Source organism: Equus quagga, chromosome 11, assembly GCF_021613505.1.
Source record: "Equus quagga isolate Etosha38 chromosome 11, UCLA_HA_Equagga_1.0, whole genome shotgun sequence".
Lineage (NCBI taxonomy): Eukaryota > Metazoa > Chordata > Mammalia > Perissodactyla > Equidae > Equus > Equus quagga.
Window position 1 is genome coordinate 66706895 of NC_060277.1, and position 24903 is coordinate 66731797.

General features: G+C 54.6%; 1 protein-coding gene and 1 long non-coding RNA gene across 10 annotated transcripts; one reads left to right on the forward strand and one right to left on the reverse strand.

Annotated features, from left to right (window-relative positions):
• Positions 1–44: 44 nt before the first annotated feature.
• Positions 45–2008, reverse strand: LOC124246564 (uncharacterized). The gene is made up of 3 exons (XR_006890531.1): positions 1873–2008; positions 1288–1406; positions 45–125 (listed from the first exon to the last, which is right to left on the reverse strand). It is a non-coding gene; the product is annotated as an uncharacterized LOC124246564 (long non-coding RNA).
• Positions 1129–24697, forward strand: DLG4 (discs large MAGUK scaffold protein 4). Of its 9 annotated transcripts, none has more exons than XM_046674804.1 (21): positions 1129–1241; positions 1496–1536; positions 10103–10267; positions 13739–13792; positions 13922–13981; positions 14165–14289; positions 14388–14557; positions 14660–14796; positions 14944–15088; positions 18407–18702; positions 18836–18938; positions 19071–19185; positions 20497–20673; positions 20956–20992; positions 21086–21113; positions 21235–21282; positions 21364–21465; positions 21813–21985; positions 22966–23075; positions 23603–23694; positions 23920–24697. In XM_046674804.1, the coding sequence occupies exons 5-21, from the start codon at positions 13952–13954 to the stop codon at positions 24024–24026; spliced, it is 1995 nt and encodes a 664-aa protein (XP_046530760.1). In that variant the 5' UTR covers positions 1129–1241; positions 1496–1536; positions 10103–10267; positions 13739–13792; positions 13922–13951; the 3' UTR covers positions 24027–24697. The 9 variants fall into 9 exon arrangements, 7 of the variants coding, with proteins under 7 accessions (XP_046530760.1, XP_046530761.1, XP_046530762.1 ...); XM_046674805.1 differs by having other exon boundaries at positions 10103–10168; XM_046674806.1 differs by having other exon boundaries at positions 10103–10168; positions 13931–13981.
• The last annotated feature ends 206 nt before the right edge of the window (positions 24698–24903 follow it).

The window sequence follows — 24903 nt, forward strand, 5'->3', positions numbered from 1 at the left end:
CCCGCCCCAGCCCCTTCATTCTGGTTTACCTAGGATGATCTCCAAACGTCCCTTGTCTCCCCCAAACTTCTTCATTCCGCCTGTCGGAACTAGAGTGCAGCCTTTGGAAGGGGTGTTGAGATAGGCTGGGATGGAAGAGGGAGGAGCTTAGGCAGCTGCAGCCAGAGGGATGGAGGGTAGACTGAAGGGAGGACTTCCAAGGTGGAGTTAGAAGGGACAAGTGGGAAGAGAGAAGTGTAAGATAGATGCCGGAGGCACAGGCATGGAAAGACGATTCTTTGGGGTCTTTCGTGAAATCTGTCTCCATCAACACAAAAGGAAAGGAACTGGTGAGGTGGCGTATTCTGAGACTTAGGAGGTGTCACTAACTCTGGAAACGCCTACATTTTCACAGTAGGAAGAACCCTCGGGGTTCACTGCCTCCCTGTTAGGGCCTCTGAGGTCTTCCTGAACATCTGTCTTTCTCTGCCCTCTGTTCTTTCCTGAGACCATGTACTCAGGCTAGACCTCTGAACAGACATTCTTCCCAGGCCTGAGGGGAAGTGTAGGAATTCTCATGCTCTCTCCTCCCCTACACTTCTGTAGCCCTGGCTCAAGAAGTCCTAGGTCATTTCTACCCCTCTTTCTGTCATTCCTACTGGGGACAGGCCCAGGAGGAGAGAGCCGGGCTCAGCTTCCTTTCTTTTTGCAGCAGGAGCCTCCTTGGTACTGACCCTCTTCCCCATTCCCTCGGGAAAGTGTAGCTAAGTCATACCTGGCTGTGGGGAGAGGGGCAAGGGTGTGTGGAGCAAGGTCGGGGTGGGGGTGCCTGGGGAAGAATGGGACAGCGGATGGGTTCAGAGACTGCCTACTTTACTGAACAGCTGGAATTGGGTGAGGAGAAGTCAGCTCAGCTCCAATCCTGGCGGATTAGGGAGATTAAAGTGAGAGAAGAGAGAGATGTCCGAGAGACCAAGAGGTGAAAAACAGGAGTCCTTGCAGAGGAGAGGCCTGGGGGCAGAGTGGGCAGCTGGGACTCCTTCTCCCCAAACCTTTCCATAGAGTCTGGAGTTAAAGGGCAAAGGCTGGGGAAAGATGAGGTGAGTGTGCTGGTTTGTTTGACTCTTCCTTGTCCCAATCCTCCCTCATTTCCATTTCACCAGCTCCCAGGTCAGCCCTCTGGCTCCTGGCCCCCCCACTATTGCGATGGGCACCCCCTCTCCTCACAGTGCTGCACAGTGACCTCTTCCAGGCCTTGCTGGGTGAGTAGCCCCAATTTTCTGAGGGGCAGTGGTGGAAAGGACTGACCTGGACCTGTGAGGGCAATTATCCAACTTGGGGGCTGGTTGAGAGCCTGGAGATCATTTGGTCCAAGCAGGCACCCCATGCAGGGGTCATTCCAACAGTGTTCATCATCTAGAGGAGCCCTTAGCAGACAGACGGAGGCAAATGATGGCAGGGGTGGCCAGGGCGGCAGGGGTTGGGGGAGGGCAATTCAGTTTTGTTCCTGTGACAGATATCCTGGACTATTATGAGGCTTCCATCTCAGAGAGTCAGGTAAGCGGGTGAGTGGGGGGGCGGGGGGGAGTGCTAACTTCCTGAGGGAGCAGGCAGGGCTGGAGCAAAGTACTGAGAGAAGTACTGCTAATATTTAACTGAGACTTGGGTGCCCTGGGGATGAAATCCTGAGTCAGGGGCATGCAGAATGCACTCTCTCCAGTCCTGTAGCCCTTTCTCCCTCTTGCTTCCCCCTTTTCTTTGCCTGCCCCAATTTCAGGCAATAAGAGTCCAGGACATAATTACTTTTCAGGCTCCCTCCTGTGAATCCCAAGGGAGAACTAGGTCCCCAGGGATTCCCTCCTGCCAGCCCCTCCCTCATCCCCTGCCCCCTACCATTGGCTCTCTCCAGTGTTTAAACAACCATGGGTGTTCCCAGCCCAACTCTGGGTGCTTCCTCTAAGAAATGAAACCATCCTCATCTCTCTGCTGTGTTGCTGGTGGCTGGCCAGGGTTCCATGTTTGCCTCAGGGCCTCTCGGCTCCTGCTTCTAGCTCCTCTCCCATTATCCGGGTTCCAGCCAGCACTGAAGGAGTTAACTCTGCCAAGGCACCCCCCCATTCTCGCTCCTCGCTCCCTCCCTCCCTCCCCCTGCTTCCTCTCTCCTCCTCTCTCCCCTTCCCTCCTCGGCTCCACGGCTCCCTCGGCCGCTGCCGCCTCCGACCCCCCCACCCCACTCCCCCCGCCACGGCCCCTAGCCCCTGGCCCTTAGGCAAGACCCCCCCCTACCCCGGGGCTCCCCGAAATCCAGTTCCCCTCCCCCACCTCAGCTCATGCCCCAGCCCCCGAACTCCGGGGCTGCCAGCCCCCGGTGCCCCCGCCCCTCCTGAGAATCGGGGTGTGCTCCCCGAGCCCCCTCCCCTCCTCTGGGGACCCCCTTTAGGGCCCCCTTCCTCTCCCTCCCACGCTCTCCTACCCTTCCCTTCTCCAACCCCCTCTTTCCCCTCTCACCCCTCCCCCCATCCTGGCTCCCCCTGCAAAAGTGGGGTGCGGAGGGGGGAGGGGTGAGAACCCACGGAGGGGAGGAAGGAAACTCCGATGAAGTCAGAGCCCCTTACCCGCCGCCGCGGCCAGGCCCCCCAACATGGACTGTCTCTGTATAGTGACAACCAAGGTAAGCATGATGGGGGGCTGTAATCTGCGGGGAGGGTATGAGTTTGTGGGGAGGGGTTAGGCAGGCCTAACCTGGGCCCAGGCGCCCTGGAGTGAGAGCATCAGAAGATGTATCTGGGGGGGTCATAATTTAGTTTTGGGGTTCACATTCTGAGAAAACGCTGGGTTTGGCCACAGGTGCCCCTGGAGTGATCCCTTTGTACCTGTAGAGAAATGGAAAATTTGGTGTATTCTGTGGCTTAGGGAGGTCTGGTGGTTTTGGGGGTTCACCAATGATGTTTGAGGGAGACTTATTTAAGAAGAAGCCTGGCTCACATGGGAGTCCTGCTCCTGTATGTTAGGTGGACTACATGGGGTGGGGGTCCTCTTTCCCCCTGGGAGACAAGGTGGCTTCCAGGTGGCTTGTCTAATGTCAGGGGGCTCCTGGCTTTCGGGTAAAGGTTATTGGTTGGGAGTGCCTGACTGGCCTGGGGGTGTCAGCTGGCAGGGAAGGGGTGGGCCTTGAGGCTATGGAACAAGCGTCTCATGGTAGATACATTTGGGGATCCTCTCTCAATTTGTGGGAACTGTTAATTTAGGCTTTGATCATGTGGAATGGGGCTAGTTGGGAGTTGTCAGAGGGCTGGAACCTGACATAGGATCACCTGAGGGAATGGACCAGGTGAGGTTAGGATTTGGGGTACTCCCATGGGAGGTAGAAGGTTGCAGCAGCTGAGGTTGCCAGCTTCTGAGGAGGAAGATGAGACGTTTTGAGAGAGGGGATTCAAGGAGGGGAACCAGGTGGGTGGTGCAAAATTTGGGGGTGGTCCAGGCAGGTACCTTGTATCCCCATCCCCTCCTACACTGCATCTACCCCTGGTGAGAAAGAGGGAGAAAAGCAGATGCAGGGGAATGTTCCTGTTACTACCCCTGACACTTGGGATCAAGGTTGGGGGGACACCTGGAATTAAGGTTACTGGGGTGAAAAGGAGTAGGAGGAAGGCAGGGCTGGCAGCAGTGGGGATCTGTACAAGGGTGGCCTTGTGGTTGCAGCCTGGAAAGGGCAGAAGAGCTTGGATGGAGAGCGAAAGCAAGCTCCTGGTGGGATGCAGAATACCTAGATCTTGGCTGTGAGACTCTGGGACTGGAAAGCTGGATGCCTGGTGTGTGGAGGGAGGCTTGGGCGGGTGGCAGGCAGCTGGGGGCTGGGGGGTGGGACAGGAAGTGGGGGCCGGGGAGGCGGGGTCCGGGTGAGTCACAGGCTGGGGAGGGGGTTATATTTAGTGGGAGCTGCAGCTTCTCAAGGGAGGGAGCTGAGGACACACATGTTTCCTGCCACAACCTCACACATGTGTGTACACATGCGTTGTGCACATGTGAGCATGGATGGAAGAGATTGGGGGCTGAGGACCTTTTGGTTTGGAGCCCCCACCCTGTCTCCAGGGCTACTTGCTTGTCCCTGTTCTGTGGGCTTTGGGTTTTCTCCCATGCTGCTTCTTGCCCTCAGCCCCTGTAGTTTCAGTGGATTTTTGTGCCTCGGTTTCTCTGGCCTGGTCTCCTTTAATGTCTGTCTGATCCTCTGCTCCACCTTTCTCCTGCCCTTAACCTACCCCTTAACCTTAGGCTTCCTGGCTGTGGTCCCCTGTGTACAGCTGTACACAGAGAGCCAGTTGGAATGTGTGGGCTCTGCTTCCAACACATGAGAGTGAGGGTGAGGGGCTTGCCTGCACTGGCAGCTATTCTGGGAGGGGGGCTTATTCATCTCCTTTCCAGACTCCTACTTCTTTGATGGAGCCCAGTGTTGAGCATCCCTGAAGGAAGAAGCCTTGTGCAGAGAGGATCATGCATTTAGGGTTTTACAGAGGCATGGAGACCCAGGCTTACCACATTCCTTGGCCAGAAAACTTGTCGGTCTCGGATGAGGGGGGACTCCAACTCCCACAAGGCCTTGAGGCACAAGATGCCTCAGTGTTAGAGGGCTGCTGGCCGTGGGGCTGTTGGGAGTTGTGGTTCATCTCTATTCAGGGCAGCGAAGGGTAGCCCAGGAGGATCCAGCAGGGGGCACATGGCACTTGTTCCCCCAAAATGCTGGGTGGCGAAGGGGGTGCACAGGCTTTGCGGTCGTTGAGCTTCCCAGCTCCGTCTGCGAGTCCTCCATCTTTCATTGCCTATATTTAGACTCCTGCCGCAGTGATTTAAGGAACATTTATTGAATGCCTACCATGTGCCAGGCCCTGTGCTTGGCGCTAACTCTGCCTTTATAGCTATCACTTAGTCTTACTCTGTGCCTGTCTCTACCTGTGTCTCTCTCTCTGAGCATCTTGCTCCCACTCCGCCCCCGTCCCTCCCCCTTCTCCCCGCGCTGCTGCCGCCGTTGCTATGGTAACCGGCGACGACTGAAGTTGCGTGGCGAACTTGAGGGCCGGGCGCGGGTGGCGGAGGGCGGAGCAGAACAAGTGGGGGAGGGGGGAAAAGTGGGGAAAGACCAGGGGTGTTTGGCCAGAGCCCCGGAGGCGAAGCGGTTAAACCCTCCGGGTGGTCCTCATTGGGCAAAGCTAAGATGCTGGGGGCGGGGCAGTGTGGCCAGCAGCCTCATTCATTGGCCGACAGGGGCGTGGCGAAGGGACAGTGTGGGCGAGGCCGGGGGAGCGAATGGGCGGGAAGTGGACGGAGGCGTGGTCTCCTGAAGGCAAGTGGGCAGGGTCTGGCTTACTCTATCGAGGGAGGCGGGCGACAATCTTCGAAAAGGGGCGGGGCCTTAGGGCTTGGTAACCTGACTGAAATGAGGGTGGGGCTGACTCGGCAGGGGCGTGGCGTGGTCCCATGTGCCCAAAGGAGACAGGGTTCGCGGGGCTGTTGTCTAAGTCACTGCGGGGCGCGAGGGTCTTTGGAAAGGAGAATCCGGGGGTTGGGCGATCTGACGTCTCAATTTTCCTAAGATGGAGGACTGTTCAGATTTCATCAGAGCACAACCTCCTACCTCAGCTCTATGTTCCAGGGAGACGGTTGCTAGGCGACAGCAAAGTCCTTGATTGCTGCGTTGCCAGGCAACGGGGAAACGGAAAATGGAGGGAAAAGGAAATGGGGGATGGAGGAGGGTCTTAGTGGGCTATAGCGCCTGCTGGTGGAGAACTAGGGCCTGTGCATTTTCTATTCTAGAAGGAATTTCGAGTCCAGCCTCTTCCCCACTGGCTCCCTCTGAGGATCCAAGCATTCTCTGTAGATATGAAACTAGGTCACTGAGGGTCATTTTGGGGGCGTATCTAACAGATTCCGATCAACGGGAAGAGAGGGGGCATAGGCGAGATTCTGGGGAAGTCTGTTCCTCTGCCTTGTGTGGACATTTTAGAGAAGCCAGAGAAGCAGATTTGAGGAGACTGCTCACTGGGCTTTAAGAGTTGGAAGGGTGGGCGTTCAATGGGAGAATATTTGGAAGAGATGCTTTCAGGTTCAGTTGTTTGAGAGAAAATGGAAGCCCATGAAGAGCGCTGAGACAGTCATTTTGGGATGTTCTGGAAGATTTGTGGGTTACTGCAAATTGCAGGCCAGATCTGACTTTGAGAATATTTTTTGAGACTTGGGTGTGGGGGAGATGGATATATTTGGGAGCGATCTTCCAACAAAGTTGGAAGTCAGAAAAGGGAGTAATGTGTGAACTTGAGGGATAAAGAAAAGGAATAGGGAAATATGCTTTAATTTAAGGGTTTGGGAATAAATTGTAGAGGTTGCTATCGAATTGGGTCAGCTTTAAGGTACATTATATACTCCCTGAAATTGGGGTCTGGTGGTATTGAGGACTGGTATGTTAGAAAGTCATGGGTAGATTCAGGGCTTTGGACAGGGGACCCCAAACGAATTTGAGGACTGCTTATTTGGATGTTTACATTAGAACAAGGGTAATATTTGCACTAATTTCAAGGTCTCTGTTAGGGTATTGAGGGATAGATATGATTTTAAAAGGGAGGATTTAAAGGGTAGATTAATTTGAGGGCACAACAAGGATCTGTGGTCCTTAAAGTCTTGAAAAGCATTTTCTGGCTATCAGGTGGGACCGGACTACTGGTTAGAATACGAGATGTCTTGGCATCTGAGGGTATGCTATCCACATTAACAATCTTGGGGGAGGGGCTTGTGGGAGGTAATTTAGATCCCTCGGGCGTCCTGCCGAAGTGAGAGAGAAGTGCTGCTTCCTTCCCTGCACCCTGGGGGTCCAGTTGTGATGACTGGTCCAGTGAGGTTTTGGAATAGGGGCCTGTTGATTTTAGGAGAGGGATATTGGGTGGAATAAGGGATCCTTGAGAACCAGAGAGATAAATTGGTAAATATTAGGAGTGTCCTTATTTGTAGAGGAGTCGGAATAGGAGTATCCTGTGGACGGTGAAGTCCACAGAGAAACAGCTGGAACCTGGGAAGTTGGTGGCTAAGAGGGTCTCCCCTCACCCCTTCTGTCCTATCGTGACGCTCTCCCGCACTGCGCAGGCGCCGTCCCCCCCCCCCCCTCCGGCCGCAGCCTCCCTCCACTCGCCGCGCCGCACCGCCCCCCCCCCCCCCTGCCCCCCCCCCCCCCCCCCCCAGTCCCCCTCCCCTTCTCCATGTCGGCTCGGAACAGATTCGCCTCCATGTGTCTCTGCGTGGTACGTGCCGCGGTACGGGCTCCGGCCCCGCTCCCCTCTTCCCACACCCCCCAAATCTCAGGGTGCAAGCTTCAAGTGCTGTCGCTCTTCTGCTTGGCGCGGGGTCTCTGGGTTGCAGTGTCTCGCGGACAGGTGCAGTGGGTCGCCCCTCTTATCATCCACTTTCACTCACACCCCTCTATTTTCGGGGTGCAACTCCCGGTTCCAGGTCATTCTGTGTAACTGGGGCTCCGGTGATGAGGGGACCAAGGGAAAAGGAACTACAGCGACCCCCAGGCCTTTTACTTGTCTTATGCCCTAATACATTGGGGGTCAGAGTTGGTCCCAATAGCATGCGAGCTGTCGCGTGTCCGGGCCCAGAGTCCCAGTAGGTTACAAGAGGGGATCCTCCTTTCCTGCCTGCCCTGCTTTAGTTGTCATGTAATCAGGGACTGCCAGGTGCTGACCCCGACCCACACCTTCCGGTTTGCAGTTTCAGAAATACTCTGCCACCCCCACCCCTCCAGACATTTTTCCTTTTTTTCCCTTACTACATGTACTTTAAAAATTGCCAAGGACTGAACATAGGCCCTAATCTCCTTCAGCTCTCTGGGAGGTTTGGTACCCTTTCCTTGTTACCCATTTCCCTCACCTGGTCTCCCATCCCGCGAGAGCCTTTTCCTCAGTCCTAGATGCGCCCCCCCCCCATGGGGGTGGGGCAGGGAGAGGTCTCTGCAGTCTCACTGTGATAAAAATTTACCTTTATTTCCTCTCTAGAATAAACAATGCAATATCCCTTTCCATGCTTTCATTTTCTTTATATGCACCCTGACATTTCTTCATTGGATTCAGGAATTTTCTCTGTGAAGTGAGGTGAAGTTGGAGGGCTATTGGGCTCAAACCCTCCCCCAGACTTCCACATTTGCAGCTGCCACCCTTGGCCCTGCCTCATTTATCACACAGGGGATTGGGGTCCTTGTGAAGTGAGAGACCTCGCCTTCTCCCTGGACCCCCCAGTTCTGGGGCCCTGTCCCTCCCTCAGCACTTGCACTGTCCAGGCTGAAGACCACCTTTTCAGGACATGGAATGAACAATCTCCTTATCCAAGACAGCTCAGCGTCTGAGGAGGGCTGTTTAGCTCATACCCCCTACTCTTTCTTCTTTTCGACTTTTGTGCCCGTGGTATTGAAACTTGGAGCTCAGGTTTCTCTCGCAAAGACTGTGGGGCAGGAAACAGAGTGTGTCTTGATGAGCCCCTATGTTTCCTTCTTTTAAGGCTCTTCAAATGTGTCAAGGTGCCTCTTGATCCTGGTTGTCTCTGTGTCCTGGCTTTGAGAGTCTTCATGTTGCCACTACCATTTCCCTCTTCCCAGTCTCCTTCTGGACCCTTAGCCACAGCCAAAGTTGGGTTATATCCTCAGCCTTGGTTCATCATTCTCAGAATTTTCAGAATCATACTGTAGTATCAGGCCTTGACCTTGATAAGCTTTCTTCAGTTGGGTTTTGCAACTGTTGCCCTCCAGATGTTGGGGTAGTCTCAGCTTCTCAGACACTTTCTTGAGAGGGAAATACTGCTTTCTCTTTTTACACATGTGTACTGGGGAGTGTATTCTGTCTTCTCCAGTCCCTGAGGGAGCCCTGCGTATGGTACCCACTTCCTCCTCTGCTGAGCCTGGAGCTGGGGAAGGTCTGCTTTTGTGGGGGACGGCTCCTGAGGAGGGAAATGGCGTGAGGACAGAGGCAGATGTGGGGGGACCCAGGCAGGGTTTCTGCCCTTCACTGCTGTCTCAAGCTGCCCTTTTCCTCTCTCTCTGGCCCCCAGTTAATCTCATTTACTGATGTCCCTATTAAGCTAGCACGGGAGGCCCTTGAGATGGTAGGGGATCAGTTTGGAAGAGAGTCAGGGGTCATGTTGGGTCTTTTGCTCCAAAAGGCCAGAGGGAGACCAGGAATTCACTCTAAGTCTCAGCCATGTATCCCTTCCCCAGTCAGGGGACCTGGAACCTGGCACCCATTCCTGCCCCTCTCCCGAGCCCCACTGCCTCTGTTCCTCCCCCTTCCTCCCCCATCCCCTTCTAGTATATCCGATTAGCTGTGGGCATTTGTAGAGGTGGGGCTAAACTCCTGTGGCCCCTTTGCTGACCACTTGGGAACTGTTAGGGACCGTGGAGGAAGAGCCGGCTGGGTTTAGCTTTGTCCTGCCTAGGGGGATGATCCTAAGCTCCTGCTAGTGGAAGGGCCTGACTGCGCTCCCTGCCTTGGCATACAAGGTGCTGGAGAGCGAGCCACTTAAGTAGTGGGGAGACTGAGGCAGTGAAGTGGGGTGTGGGTGGGATGGAATGCAGAGTGGAAGCACCAACCGCAGTATGGAGAGGGAGGTTACAACATGGGGAGTGGGATTAAGGGAATGAGGGAAGTGGGATGGAGATGATGAGGGAAGCAAAGAAGTTGGGGATGGATGTAGCGAATGGAGGGACATGTGTCAGAGGGGCTGGAGCTCTGAAAGGATAGAGGGACTTGGAGATGAAGGCTTGGAAAAGGGGTGAAGAAATGGACGCTGCAAAAAGGAGTGTGCTGGGAAGAGCGCAGGGGTCCTAGGATGTGAGGAGGAGGAGGACTTGGGGGATGGGGCTGGGATTTGGTAAGAGAGGAGAGGTGCTGAGCCCTTGGCGGGAGAGGGGGCTGTGGGGAGGCTGGAGAGAGGGGAACCAATGGGCTGGAGGAGAGGGAGGGGGAGGAGCTGGTCAGGCCCCAGGGCCTTCCGCACTGCACTGGCTTGGGGAAAGAGGAGGCGCCAGGCGGGCAGCCTGGAGCCTGAGGCACTTGGCCAGCCCCAGTGACGCCTGCGTCCCCATCCCCAGAAATACCGCTACCAAGATGAAGACACGCCCCCTCTGGAGCACAGCCCGGCCCACCTCCCCAACCAGGTAAACGCCCCCGAACTGGTGCACGTGGCGGAGAGGAACTTGTCCCACCTCGAGGCCGTCCATGGGGTCGTGGGCCACACCCACTTCTCCCCCATCAAGGTAGGAGACTCAGGCGGCCCCCTTCCCAGTGCGGCCTCGGAGCCTCACCTCGGAGCTACAACCCTCAAAGGGCCGGTAGGGCGAGAGCTGTAGGTGGAGGGCGGCTGGGACTGGGGGACTGGGGCTTGGGCTCTTGAGGCCAGGGGGGAGGGGACGTCTGGGAATGTGGAAACACCTTGTTCCCACAGAGGAGAAACGGAGGCCAGGCAAGTGGGAGTGGGTGTAGGACTTAAAGCTAGGATGTGTGTCTGTGTGTGTCTGCGTCTGCATCTGCCTGTCTGTGAGCAGGTGTGTTGGGATATGTACCTCCCCACCCCCAGCCCTCTTCATTCCTTCACACCCCCCACCTCCGTTTTTCTGTTTTCTGTGTCCAGAGCTCTGTTCAGAGCTCCCGCTGCCCTCATTTGCTCTTGTTCCTTCCCCGCCTCCTCCCCCACTTCCGGCCTCTGGGCCTGGCTCTCTCTATTCCCCGAGCCTCCAGCCCTTTCCATCTGTCTGGCCTGAGACTTCCAGTCATGGGCCTTTCTGCCTCCATCCCCTGCCTAGCCTTTGCTCCCCTTCTGTGTTTCCTCCCCTCCTCGCTGCCTTACCCTTCCTGCTGGCTGGCTGTTCTTGATGCTGTCTCGCTCTTCCTCCCACGCACTCTCCTTCTCCTCTCCCTGATCCCTGGCTCAGGCCCTCCGGGACCTGAGCAGTCCTTTTCCTTGGTCAGCCAGCTCCCCCTCTCCTAGTGACCCCATTCCCTACTCATCACTTCTCTCTTTTCTTCTCATGCCTCCCGTCTCTCACACTCTTGGGCTCTCACTTCCACCCAGATCTTTCTGCACCCTATCTGCCACCCCCCATTATTATTCACCACCACCTGTTTCCCCTTCTCCTTCTTCTCTGTGCTCACAGTGTGTTTTCCCTTCTCCAGTCCTGGGGAGACCTTGTTTCTAAGACCTTCCATTCTCCAGGCCACTTTCCGTCTTCTTCCCTTTCAGTTTCCTCTCTATTCCGCTTCCCCACAGGATGGGGAGGAATAGAGAGCACTAGGCAAGCTGTGAGATTGAGGGGAACACTGTGGGGTTAGGGGTGGGATCCCAGGATCTTGTAGGATGCCCTGGGAAGGGGGAAGGAGGTTGCTGACATTTCACCAAGAAGATGGGGATGAGGTTTCTGAGCCTAGGGGTGAGGACGCAGGGAGGGGGCAGCTGCAGGTTCTGGGGTGAGAAGGAGGTGGCAGGAGAGGAGTTGGAGAGGGAGAGAAAGACCATTCTCTGGCATGTAGCAAAATGAAGAGACAGCAGAAGGGTAAAAGGTCCCGGGGCAGGGACTGACAGGGATGAGACTGTGAAAGCAGGGCAGCAGGTTGAATTGATTGAGAGAAGGAAAGTAAGGCCCTGGAGCTGAGGAGATGGTGCAGAGTATTCCTGTGAAACTCAAGGCTGCAAGGAGTGAAGGAAAGAAGACTCGAGATGCTTTTTGGGAGATGGGGCAATTAAGTCACTGGGGAGGGCGAAGATGAGAGAAGGGAGGCTAGAGAGGTCATAGTTAGTACAGTGCTAGGGAGTTTTGGAACCAGAGCTCAAGAGCAGAAGGAAGTGGAAGGAGAGAGTGCTGGAGGCTGTACTTGAGGGAGGAAAGTCTCAGGACAAGGCCTGAGTTGAGGGGGCAGGAGAAGCCCCAAGTTTCAGAGAAGATGGGGAGTGGGTTGAGAATGAAGGAGTGTGATTTGGCAATAGAATCTTGAGGGCCTGAGGATGAGGAGAGGGAGAGTGGTGCTGATCTCTCTGGGGAATCAGAAATTAGGATGGAGGATAAGAGCAGGAGACTGATAGGGATGGGGCTGGAGGGTGGGATAGGGACAGGGCAGTGGATGGAAAATGGAGGCTGGGGGTGGAAGATGGAAATTGAACGGTGGGACAGGGATGTAGAGGATGTGGGATGGGATTGAGAGAGAGATGGGAATGTTATGAAGGTAGTGGATGAAGGATGGGGCCTGGAGAAGGAGGGTCTAAGACAATGATGGAGATGGGGATTGAGGATAGACTTTGGGATGGGGGATGGACATGTAGATCAGATTTTGGCAGTCAGTGGCGATTGGTTGGACAACAGCATTTGCTGAGATTTGAAGGATCGGAGGATGGTGTTAATAGATTTATGGGTATGAAATCTATTATAGAGCTTGAAAATGGAAATGTGTAGTATTGAGAAATGGCAGTAGGAGAGAGGAGGGACCCCTTTGAGGGGAAGAATGAGGAGCCTGGGGATTCTGTGATGAGTGCCTCGTGCTTGGTAGGCTCCAAATAAGTATTTGTTTAAGGAGGAGATACGTTGGGACCCTGGAAGGAGGCTCTTGGCCACCTCCCTCCATTGCCATGGAGACGTGGCTTCAGTTGCCTTGGCAACTGGGGAAGCCCCTAGGACCGGCCTAAAGCTGGCCCCACCCCAGAGTCTAGAGACCCTGCTGCATCTAGGCGACTGACGTCAGGGACCTGGGCACGCCCCACTTTAACCCTTTCCCGAATGAAGTGGTGGGGAGGGAGTAGTAGATGAGAGGATAGGACCCGGATGTTTTTCACCACTCCTCCTTCCTGACGTCCTTTGCACTGCATAGGGTGAGGGGCGTAGGGGTGGGGGAAGGGAGATTATTCAGGATGCGCTGCGCCCACAAACATCTCCAGCCTGGACTTCTCTCGGCCTGGTTAACGCGGGGCGGGGCCCAGGGCAGGAGAGGCGGGTCTAGTGGATCTCGTCTGCGTTCGGTGTCTGGTCGGCCCTAGGCCACTCCCCGTCTCCCCCTCCCGTTGTCCTGACGACAGGGCCTCCAGGAGGTGGGTCTCCCCAGGCCTTGCCTGGCTTATACCGTTGCTAGGCAACAGGGTCCCTAGAGGAAGGGGTGGATTGGATGGTGAGTGGGCGAGAGGGAGGGAGGGCCCTGCACCTGGGGGAACCCCAGATTCCCAGGGCCCAGCGTTTAGGGCAAATGTGTGTGAAGATGAGGGGCACATCTGAGGGAGGGTTATGAAGGTATCTGGATGTATGTGGGCGGATAGGGGCAGGCGTTGGGCAGGAAGGGGGGCAGGACCCCGTGGACACAAGCCCTGGGGTGAATATGTGTAGCACATAAGGCATGTAACACTCTGTGGTGTTATATCCGGTGAGAAGCTACCCCCCCCCCCCCACCAGCCTCCTCCCCCTCCCCACTCTTTACCATCTGCTGCTCCCTCGTCTGGCTGTCTCTCCCTTCCTGCTTCTCAGACACCTCCCTCCACATGCAGGGGACCTGGGCTGGGCAGAGTTAGGTCCACGCACAGGTGCATGTGTGTGTATGTAATATGGATTGAGGCTGGGTCCTTGAGGGACTCTAAGGGTAGCAGAGTGGGCTTGGTTAAGAGGCTGAAAGGATAGCCAGGCTGAGGGACTCTTGGTTATGGGCTCCCTCTTGAGCCAAGACTCAGGCAGCTTTTCATCTTTTTCCCCTCACAGGCCAATTCTCCCCCTGTGATTGTCAACACAGACACCCTAGAAGCCCCGGGATATGTGAGTTGTTTAGATTTTGGGGCCTTTGCAGAAGGAAGGGGGCCTGGGCTGGGTCCCAGCAGCAGGGCAGGGGTGGGTTCTCAGGTAGGAGTGTCTGTCTCACTGTTGTTGTGTTTCTGGCCCGTGCTGGAGTTGCAGGTGAACGGGACCGAGGGGGAAATGGAATACGAGGAGATCACATTGGAAAGGGTGAGCAGGCTCCTTCATCTGAGGATCCCAAGCTCCCTGTCTGTGCTTCTCTCTGTGCTTATGTTTTCTAGGTGGCCAGCTTCTTAACCCTGTCCCTTCCTCCTCTGGTCACAGTTCCCCTCCCCAGTCACTTTGCCAAGAGTGGGCAGTGAGGGGAATTGACCCTCTTCTCCTTCTGCCCAGGGTAACTCAGGTCTGGGCTTCAGCATCGCAGGTGGCACTGACAACCCACACATCGGTGACGACCCATCCATTTTCATTACCAAGATCATTCCCGGTGGGGCTGCAGCCCAGGATGGCCGCCTCAGGTGGGGAGAGGGGACAGGGGTTAGGACGCCGGTTCCCTCGAAAGGGAGGGCCAGGGCGGCAGGAAGCTCCTGGCTCAGGCCCACCTTGCTGCCCTCAGGGTCAACGATAGCATCTTGTTTGTAAATGAAGTGGACGTGCGGGAGGTGACCCACTCAGCTGCGGTGGAGGCCCTCAAAGAGGCAGGCTCCATCGTCCGCCTCTACGTCATGCGCCGAAAGCCGCCGGCTGAGAAGCTCATGGAGATCAAGCTCATCAAGGGACCTAAAGGTAGTATCCCGTCATGTTGCCACCTCCATTCCAACTATCATCTGCTCCAAGGCCTGCTTCCCAGGTACCTGGGTACCCACCTCTGTCCTGCCTTCCATCTAGGTCTTGGCTTCAGCATCGCAGGGGGTGTAGGGAACCAGCACATCCCTGGAGATAATAGCATCTATGTAACCAAGATTATCGAAGGGGGTGCTGCCCACAAGGACGGGAGGTTGCAGATTGGAGACAAGATCCTGGCGGTGAGGACCCCCATCACTTTTCTAGCCCACACTTGGGTCTTGCCTACTGGCCTTGAGCAGGCCTAGCCTTCCTTATCAGCTCCCTCCCAGTCATCTGTCTTGAGGCTGTTTCTGGCTCCGTCTGACTTCTGCTTCCCTTGACGCCAGGTCAACAGTGTGGGGCTGGAGGATGTCATGCATGAGGACGCTGTGGCAGCCCTGAAGAACACGTATGATGTTGTATACCTAAAGGTGGCCAAGCCCAGCAATGCCTACCTGAGTGACAGCTATGCTCCCCCAGACATCACAACCTGTGAGAGTCCTCCAAACCCCAAAGCTCCCCATGACCTGTCCCAGTTACCCTTCTGACATCCCCGGGGACTGTTCCTCTTCAGACACTCCCCATGAAACAGCCACAACCTCTGTCACTTTGGTGGTTTGAGAATAGATGGAAATCGGTCACAATAGAAGAACTAGGAAAAATTGTCAACAGTCTCTCCCCGAGAAGGCGCAAGGCCCAGGTGGTTTTATGGCTAATTTTATCAAATCCTCAAGGAATAGGTAATTCTTATGCTCTTTCTGAGTATAGGAAAAGATAAAAAGTTTCACGTTTCATTTTATAAGGCCAATTCAAATGGTCACAAAGATAATGTAAAAGAAGGAGAGTATAGACCAATTTTGCTTTTGAATGGAGGTACAGAAGTTGGCAATAATGTAGCAGCAAACCAAAGCCAGCAGCGTATTAAGGGACTAACACTGTCACAAAGTAGGATTTGTTTCGGGAAACTAAAGATGGTTCAATGTTAGGAAACCTCTTAATATGATTCACTGTATTAAAAGTTAAGGGAGAAAAATAAAATCATTTCAAACAGATGTGGAAAATGCATCTGACGAAATTCAGTATGTATTTTCAGATGAAAAGAACTAGGAACAGACTTTTCCTTAACATGGTGAAGAGTAGTTATCAGAAACCAATGACAAACATTTCATAACGATAAAATCCTAGGTGTGTGTCCATTAAGTTAGGAACCAGGCAAGGATGCCTCTGATTGCTCTGTTCTTCTACATTGCTTTAAAGCAGGGTTTCTCAACATTGGTACTATTGACATTTTTAGACCTGAGAATTCTTTGTTGTGGGGGGTTCTGTGCATTCTAGGATTTTTTTTTTTTGAGAAAGATTAGCCCTGAGCTAACTACTGCCCCTCCTCCTCTTTTTTTTGCTGAGGAAGCCTGGCCCTGAACTAACATCCGTGCCCATCTTCCTCCATTTTATATGTGGGACGCCTACCACAGCATGGCTTGCCAAGCGATGCCATGTCCGCACCCAGGATCCGAACTGGTGGACCCCAGGCTGCCAAAGCGGAACGTGCGCACTTAACCGCTGCGCCACCGGGCCGCCCCCGCATTCTAGGATATTTAACAGCATCCCTTGCCTCTGTCTATCAGATGACAATGGTACTGCTCCCCACCGGTCAGAACAACCAGAAATGTCTTTAGACATTGCCATATGTCTCCTGCTTGAGAATCACTGCTTTAGAGATTTCAGGCAGTGTTAGTCAGATAAGAAGAATAAATAGATGTTACATTTGAAAAGTGAGAAACAAACTTATCCTTATTTGTAAATTGTACTATTGTCTGTCTAGGTTAAAATCTGAGTTAACTGAAAAACTTAGAAATATTATGGAAGGTTAAGAATATAGCCATATGGAAGATAAATAATAAGAATTAGTAGCTTCCCAACAATAAGAAAATGTAGTGGGTAAAAAGATCCCTTTTGTGGTAGAAAAAAATTCTATGAAATTCTTAGAAATATAAGCTTGACCAGAAGTCTGTAAAATTTATGTGAAGAAAATGATAACACTTTACTGAAGGACATAAAAGACTTGAAGAAATGGAGAGTCACACTGTGTTTCTGGATGGGAAAACTTAATATGCTAAAGATTTCAACCTTCTCCAAATTAATCTAGACATTTTATATAATCCTAATTGGAATTGTAAGGTTTTTTCCCCCCCACTGGGAACTTGGCAGCTTGACTCTAAAGTTCAACTGGAAAAATACATTTGGGAGAATAGCTAAGAAATTTTTGGAAAAGAATAATGAGGTGTGACTGTCTCTACCAAATATGAAATCATACTCTAAAAACATGTTAAAATCACATGGTAATATTTCTAAATACCATAACTTACCAAAAGGAACCTTGGCTCCTTGTAGAAAGGGCTGATTCCGAATCTTGGGCAGCAAATGTACAAGATGAGCTTGTAACGTCTTTCATACTAGAAGGCAAGGAAGATGTCCCAGACTGTTAGGGTCATGTTAGAGATACAGGAGGGGCTTCTACTGGTCGCTCAATCAAAACAAAATACAGTAAAATCTGTGAGATCATGGTGATATTTAAGAATAACTGGGTACCTTTGGAGTTTGCTAGGGAACACATTCATTCTGAAAACTGGCAAGTAAAGGGAAAGAGTGAAGCATTTGATCTCTTTCCTCTACAGACTGCACCTCAGAGTAACCAAATGGTTGATATGGGAAAGTTCTTTTTTATAGAAGAAGTCCCAGGGCTGGCTTGGTAGCCAAGTGGTTGTTTGCGCACTCTGCTTCGGTGGCCTGGGGTTTTGCCCGTTCAGATCTTGGGCGCGGACCTAGCACCACTCATCGAGCCATGCTGAGGCGACGTCCCACATAGCAGAGCCGGAAGGACCTACAACTAGAATATACAGCTATGTACTGGGGGGCTTTGAGGAGAAGAAGAAAAAAACCGAAAAGATTGGCAAGAGATGTCAGCTCGGGTGCCAATCTTTAAAAGAAAAATAATAAGTCCCACTAGTAAGTGCTCCTCCTTCCTAAAAACAAAAAAAAAAAAGTAGGATATCGCTATTTTCCAGTCCCCAGTGACCTATGGGAACCAGGCGGTGATCATCAGTGGCTAGAACTCCTCGGCGCAGGGCTGCTGGGGAGCTGTGCACTGGATGCATCAGGCTCACACCTGAACCTACCGACTAATCTTACCAAAGACAAACAGACGTTCCTGCAGCCTGTCGTGACACAGTAGGAAGCACACAGCTCCACCTATGAAGTATTTGTGCCGAAAAACTGAACTTGAGTCTGACTAAGTCTCTAGGATGAAGTACCAGTTTATGGGAGGAACATGGCAGAGGCTCCTGCTCACACACACAGATGCAGGCAGTGATCTCCCTGTTCGAATTTCCCTAATAGGATGTGGGAAATCCTGTTAGACAAATGACCTAGTTTTTTCAACAAACGAATGGCCAAGAGGAAAAAAAAAGAGGAATTTTATAAATTAAGAGATTTGAGAGACACAGCAACCAAAAGAAAACCCCCAAAAGCCTGATATTAATATTCCCCTTGATTTCACAGTCCTGACAGAGCTTGGACCTGTAACCTTTAAATCAGTTATCCTCTGGAAGAACCCACCCCTGATAGCACCTTTGAATTCCTGCCCCTGACATTGCTGTGATGTGATGCCCCCTCACCCCAGCCCAGTATCTCTGGCAGAATAACTTCCCCTTCACCTGAGTCTGGTTCTTTGGTTTCCTAGGGAGAAGGGAGGTGGGTGGGTGGTGGGTGCTGTCTCCCTCCATGCGTCCTTTCTCCCACATCTTTCCTCAGCTTATTCCCAGCACTTGGACAATGAGATCAGTCACAGCAGCTACCTGGGCACCGACTACCCCACAGCCATGACCCCCACTTCCCCTCGGCGCTACTCCCCAGTGGCCAAGGACCTGCTTGGGGAGGAAGACATTCCCCGAGAACCGAGGCGGATTGTGATCCATCGGGGCTCCACAGGCCTCGGCTTCAACATCGTGGGTGGCGAGGACGGTGAAGGCATCTTCATCTCCTTTATCCTGGCCGGGGGCCCTGCGGACCTCAGTGGGGAGCTGCGGAAGGGGGACCAGATCCTCTCGGTGAGGGAAGGCCAGCCCCTGCCCACACCACTGTCTCCCCTCAAGGCAGAGCCCAGAGCTCTTGGGCAGGGGCTTGGGTGGGCTGGAGCCTGGTCCCCACCTCCAGCGACTCAGCCTCTCCTCCTCTCTTTAGGTTAACGGTGTTGACCTCCGCAACGCCAGCCATGAGCAGGCTGCCATTGCCCTGAAGAATGCGGGCCAGACAGTCACGATCATCGCTCAGTATAAACCAGAAGGTAGCAGCCTGAAGCTCCCCCTCTCGTGGGCTAAGGTGGTCCTGAGAACTCTGCCCTCTCACTTCAGCGGGGGCAAGGGAGGGTGGCAGTAGGATGGGGCCAGAACTCAGGAACCTTCTTTTCCTTGCTCAGAGTACAGCCGATTCGAGGCCAAGATCCATGATCTTCGGGAACAGCTCATGAACAGCAGCCTGGGCTCAGGGACTGCCTCCCTCCGGAGCAACCCCAAAAGGGGTTTCTACATCAGGTTGGATGCTTCCCGTGCTGGGCTCCTCTTCATTCTGTGCCCTGCCCCGACCCTGCTAAACCTACCCCTGAACCCACCCAGGCCTGACACTCGGCTGGTGTTCATGGGCTCGGCTGTATGGCTCCGCACTTTGAAATTCCCCGTGTTGATTGGAAAATAGCCTCTGCCTCACATGTCCTTACCACCTTCTAGCCCCTGGTTACCCTTGCACTTCCCCTAGGCTCTGCAGCCTGCCCCACAGCTTGGTAACTAAGAGGTTAATGCCTGGCAGAGCAGGGGGCCTCTCGGCTGTTTGGAATATTGCCCCAGCCTGCATGTCCCTGTGGGCCTTCCGGGATAGTGGACCACAGCTCTCTTGCTCCCAGGCACTGTGTCTTCTGCGTCTGCCTCCCCCTTCTTTTCTTCCTTCCCTCTAGGCTTCTGTCCACTCACACGGCCTCATTTCCTACCCTGCCCTGCAGATATCTCTTAGAGCTGTCAGCTCGGGCCTGACCTCCTCTTGGAGGTCCGGAGCTGCAGCTCTGGCCATCTGCTTTCTGGACATGTCCACTAGGGTGTCCCCCAGGCATCTCTCTCCACTCACCACATCCCAAACTGAGCTCCTCTCTTTCTCGTGTGTCTCGTGCCCTCTGTCTTGCCAAATCAGTGTTTCCTCTCCCACTGAATGGCACCACTGTACACCCAGACACCTGGTTCAAACTAGAGCCTCGCTTGGCCCTTCCCTCCCTGTTGGGGTCTAGTTGGCTCCCAGAGCTGTTTGCTTCTGAGCCCCAGATGAGGCTGGATGGTCCCGGAGTCTCTTTCCGTCTTTCCAGTCCCATTGCTCTGCTCTGCATCCTTGCTGTCTCAGTGGTCATTCCTTCCCTTGTCCTGACCCCAGGGGTGGTGACTTATTGACAGGAGCTTGATACTGATAAGGGTAACCAGAGTTTGCAGAGTGATTTTTTTTTCTTATGAGTTTCAGCAGATCCCAGGCCCCTCTGTGACTGTGTTGTGCACGTGTATAGCAGACTGCTTTCTCAGGAGGGTGGAGTTCTAGCTCTTGCTCTAGAAATTGCACTGAATCCGTAGCCTGTCTGATCCCTGACATGGCATGGATTGAATGATGGTTAATAGTGTGGCGATGATGAGTTATTGTAGAGCTTTTGGTCCCCACACAGTTTTTGGGTTCCTCAGAATCCGTGGCACCTGTGGGAAGCCATCAGCAACCCGTGCTTTGCTGTAGACCCTTTGTCCAGAACCTTTGGGCTGGGTCTCAGTGTGGCCGGAGTCCTCAGCCAGGCTCTGACCAATGATCCCCTTGCCCTCTAGGGCCCTGTTTGATTACGACAAGACCAAGGACTGCGGCTTCCTGAGCCAGGCCCTGAGCTTCCGCTTTGGGGACGTGCTGCATGTAATCGATGCCAGTGATGAGGAGTGGTGGCAGGCACGGCGGGTCCACTCTGACAGCGAGACCGATGACATCGGCTTTATCCCCAGCAAACGGCGGTGAGGCTCCCAGGGCCTGCGGCCTTCCTGCCATGGGCACTGAAGTTCCCAAGGTCCCAAGGATGGGTGGTCAGTAGGGCACTCTGACTTCTTGGGTGTCTGTCTCCCGTGCCCTCTTGGGCACCATGATTCCCATGAGCCTTTGGGGCAGACATCTCATTTAGGAGCACAGGAGCCCAGGGGCTGCTGGGAGATGGGGTTATCAGCTGGCCTAGGGGATGGGGGCCATAGGGCCCCTTGCTGGGCGTTTCCCTACCCCCCATCCTTCCATGTTTCCCACAGGGTTGAGCGACGGGAGTGGTCAAGGTTAAAGGCCAAGGTAGGTAGAGGAGGGGTTGAGCTTGGGTGGGAGAGTGGGGGTCTCATGGGGCCAAACTCCTGACTACCCACATGGCCTGCTCTTTCTTCCTAGGACTGGGGCTCCAGCTCAGGATCACAGGGTAGGTAGGGTGAGTTTGGGGTGAGAAGAGCCCTGAGCTCCTCTTGACGTCCTCAGGAAGGTGACACGGGCCTGGAGTCCCCTATCTCAGAGCTCCTCACAGACACCTTGCCTCTCACTAGGTCGAGAAGACTCAGTTCTGAGCTATGAGACGGTGACGCAGATGGAAGGTGAGCCCCAGCACCTGCCTTGGCCCCAGCCCCTCCTGTTCCCTGGCTCTGTTCTCTGCTGAGCCGGCTCTCTCTCCTTAGTGCACTATGCTCGCCCCATCATCATCCTTGGGCCCACCAAGGACCGTGCCAACGATGATCTTCTCTCTGAGTTCCCCGACAAATTTGGATCCTGTGTTCCCCGTGAGTGCCAGGGCCTTGGATGGAGGTGGGAGGTGGGGGCAGGGCTCCTATGTGCCATAGGCAGAGCCACTTTCGGGCTTTGGGGTACAGGAGGACACAGGGATTCTCAGAGCAGGGGTGCTTCTCAGCCACTCTCCTGTTTCGTGGTAGCCATTCCAGGCCAGAGACTTGGAGGACCCAGAGGATGCTGGGAGAGGTGGTTCTGTCCCTCCTCAGTCTTGGTCTCCTCAGTAGCCCCCTTCCACTGAAGGACCAGCTGGGCACTCTGGGGGTTTGATGCTGTAGGCAGGTTTTAAGCTAGAGGGATGGTGGTTAGATCTTTAGGGGGTGGGGTGACTTCCTGGCAGATACGACACGGCCCAAGCGGGAGTATGAGATAGATGGTCGGGATTACCACTTTGTGTCGTCCCGGGAGAAAATGGAGAAGGACATTCAGGCGCACAAGTTTATTGAGGCCGGCCAGTACAACAGCCACCTATATGGAACCAGCGTCCAGTCCGTGCGAGAGGTGGCAGAGCAGGTAGGACCCGGCGGGCACCCTGGTCCTCTTCCTCCTCCCCTCTCCCCACCCCATGGCCTTTCTCCAGCTCTCTCTAACTCTCTTTCTCTCTGTCTCTTTCCCTGCTGGGTCTCCACTCCGCTCCTCCACCCCCTTCTCCTCCTCTTGGGCAACTCTGTCTGATGCCTGCATTCTCGTACCCCGCTCCCTGCTCCTCCCTCCCTTACTTCCTGACCCCAAACTTCTCACCACCATCTGTCCCTTCTCTCCTCTGCTGCCCTCCTCCTTGCCCCATTTCTCCTCTCTTCCTGTGGCCTTGCTGTTGGTGGCTTTGCCTCCCCTAACTCGGTCCCTCCCTTCTGCCTGGCTCCCCTTTCGCCCTCTCCCCGCTCTCCTTCCCCCTTGCCTGCTCCTGGGGTCTCCACTCCCATCTCCCACTCCTCTGCCACCTCCTTTGCCCTGCTGCCCCCCACCCTGCCCTCTCTCCCTCCACGGCTCCCTTCTCCATCTGCCTCTCCTCCCTCCCATCTGTCTCTCCTTGTTCCTTCCATCTGTCTGTCCTCTGTCCGTCCCCCCCTCCCTCTTCCCTCCATCCTACTTCCTTCCTTCTTTTCCTTTGCTTTCTCACTCCACCTGTCCCGTTCCCACCATCCACACCCCCACCCCGCTTGGCCCCTCTTGCCTTGGTCTGCCCCGTCTGTTGGGTCCCCTCCTTGGCTGTTCCTCACCCCTCCCTCCATTCCCTCCATTTCCCTCCTCCTGTGCTGGGCTCTTCGCTTGCTGTCCATCTGCCCTTTCCTTTTTCTCTCTGTCTTTCACTCTGTCCATACCCACTTCCTGTCTTGACTCTCTCTGCCCACGTGTCTTTTGACATCCATGTCACTTCCCTTTTGGCCAACCTCACGTTCCCCACCTTTCCTTGTACTGTGTCCTATCCTGGCACCTGTCTGTCCTTTCCTGCCACCTGCTTGTCCCCCTCCGCCCACCCTGCCTGCCCCCAGGGGAAGCACTGCATCCTCGATGTCTCGGCCAATGCCGTGCGGCGGCTGCAGGCGGCCCACCTGCACCCTATCGCCATCTTCATCCGCCCCCGCTCCCTGGAGAATGTGCTGTGAGTATGGTCCTAGGGGCCTCCCCTTTGCTCCCCGCACCTGTGGTCCTGGCCTTAGAGGGCCTCTGTGTTGAACTCTCCCCTCAGAACCCTGGACAGCGGCTCCAGCAGCCCTTGATGGGGATCTGCACAGAGAGCTGGAACCCAGAGGATGCAGGGAATCCCAGGCCTCTGCCCTCCTCTCCTGCCTTGGGCTAGGCAGGACTACAACTCCCAGCAGCCCCTGGGGCATACACCTGCTGGGGCAAGCCAAGGCCTCTGGGGCTGTTGGGAGTTAGAGTCTGAATCCCTTCACTGGGGCTGAAGGCTGGAACGATGAGGCTCTGGAGAGGTCCCTGGAGTGACCTCACCCGGTTGGGATGCGCTGGGGGGTGGAGGAGGGTCATCTGTGACCCTGGAGGATGTCAGGAATTGTATTTTTTGCTACGTGCTCCAAAGAAGAAAATACTGATTGCAATTTAACATCCCTGGATGGAGGAGGTAAAGGCAGGACCCACCCTCAGGTCTGCGTCTCTCACTCTCCACAGAGAGATTAACAAGCGGATCACAGAGGAGCAAGCCCGCAAAGCCTTCGACAGAGCCACCAAGCTGGAGCAGGAGTTCACAGAGTGCTTCTCAGGTGAGGCTGCAGTGAGCCCGTTGCCAGCACACAAGGCACTTTTGCTCAGATTCAGAACAGCTACCCCCACTGGGTGGCCGGTTTAGAAAGAGGTACCCACTTTGGGTGGGTGCAGCCCCATGGCTCATGGCTTAGAGAATTAGAAAAAGGTGTCTCTGCGTCTGGGCTGGTGCTACCCCCTTGGCTGGACAGCCTGCCTCACTCCCTGCTCCACCCCACCCCCAGCCATCGTGGAGGGCGACAGCTTTGAGGAGATCTACCACAAAGTGAAGCGTGTCATCGAGGACCTCTCAGGCCCCTACATCTGGGTCCCAGCCCGAGAGAGACTCTGATTCCTGCCCTGGCTTGGCCTGGACTCGCCCTGCCTCCATCGCCCGGGCCCTTGGTCTGGACTGAATTGCCCAAGCCCTTCGCGCCCCCAGCCTCCCTCCCACCCCTTCTTATTTATTTCCTTTCTAACTGGATCCAGCCCATTGGAGCGGGGACACTCCTCTGCATGTATCCCCACACCCCAGACCTGGGCTCCTGAACCCCAGGAACCTGGGGTCTGGGGGGGAGCCAGGCTCCTGGTCCTGAGCCCTTGCTCCTTAGGACCCCTGACCCCTGCCCGCCCCCAACGCACACACAAACCCACCGGGGGCCACCTGCCCTCCCCATCTTCTCCCACACACATTCCAGAAGTCAGGACCCCCCTCAAGGAGCACCCCGCTGCAGGGATGCAGGGCCACAGGCCTCCACCCTCTCCTGAGGCAGAGTCTGGGGTCACCCCTGCCCCCATCATAACTCCCCATGTCCCTTGATTTCTCATTTATTTTTTCCATTTTTTTTCTTCTCAAAGGTGGTTTTTTGGGGGGATAAGTGGGGGGACTCCACTATGGGCCCCCTGCCTTCCACATGCCCCCACCTTTTTTCTTTGCTGGTTTGCATGAGTGGAAGGTCTAACTGTGGCTTTTTCTTTTTCCTGGGATTTTTTTTTTCTTTTTGGGAAAAGGGAGGGATGGGTCTAGGGAGTGGGATTGTGGGAGGGAGGGTGGGGGGGCACGGGTTGGGGGTCGGGTGTCTGGGAGCCAGGGGAAGACTGGAAATGCTGCCGCCTTCTGCAATTTATTTATTTTTTCTTTTGAGAGAGTGAAAGGAAGAGACAGATACTTGAAACCTAGTGTGTGGCCTGATTATTTGGGACCTGGGTGAGGAGGGAGACAGGGTGGG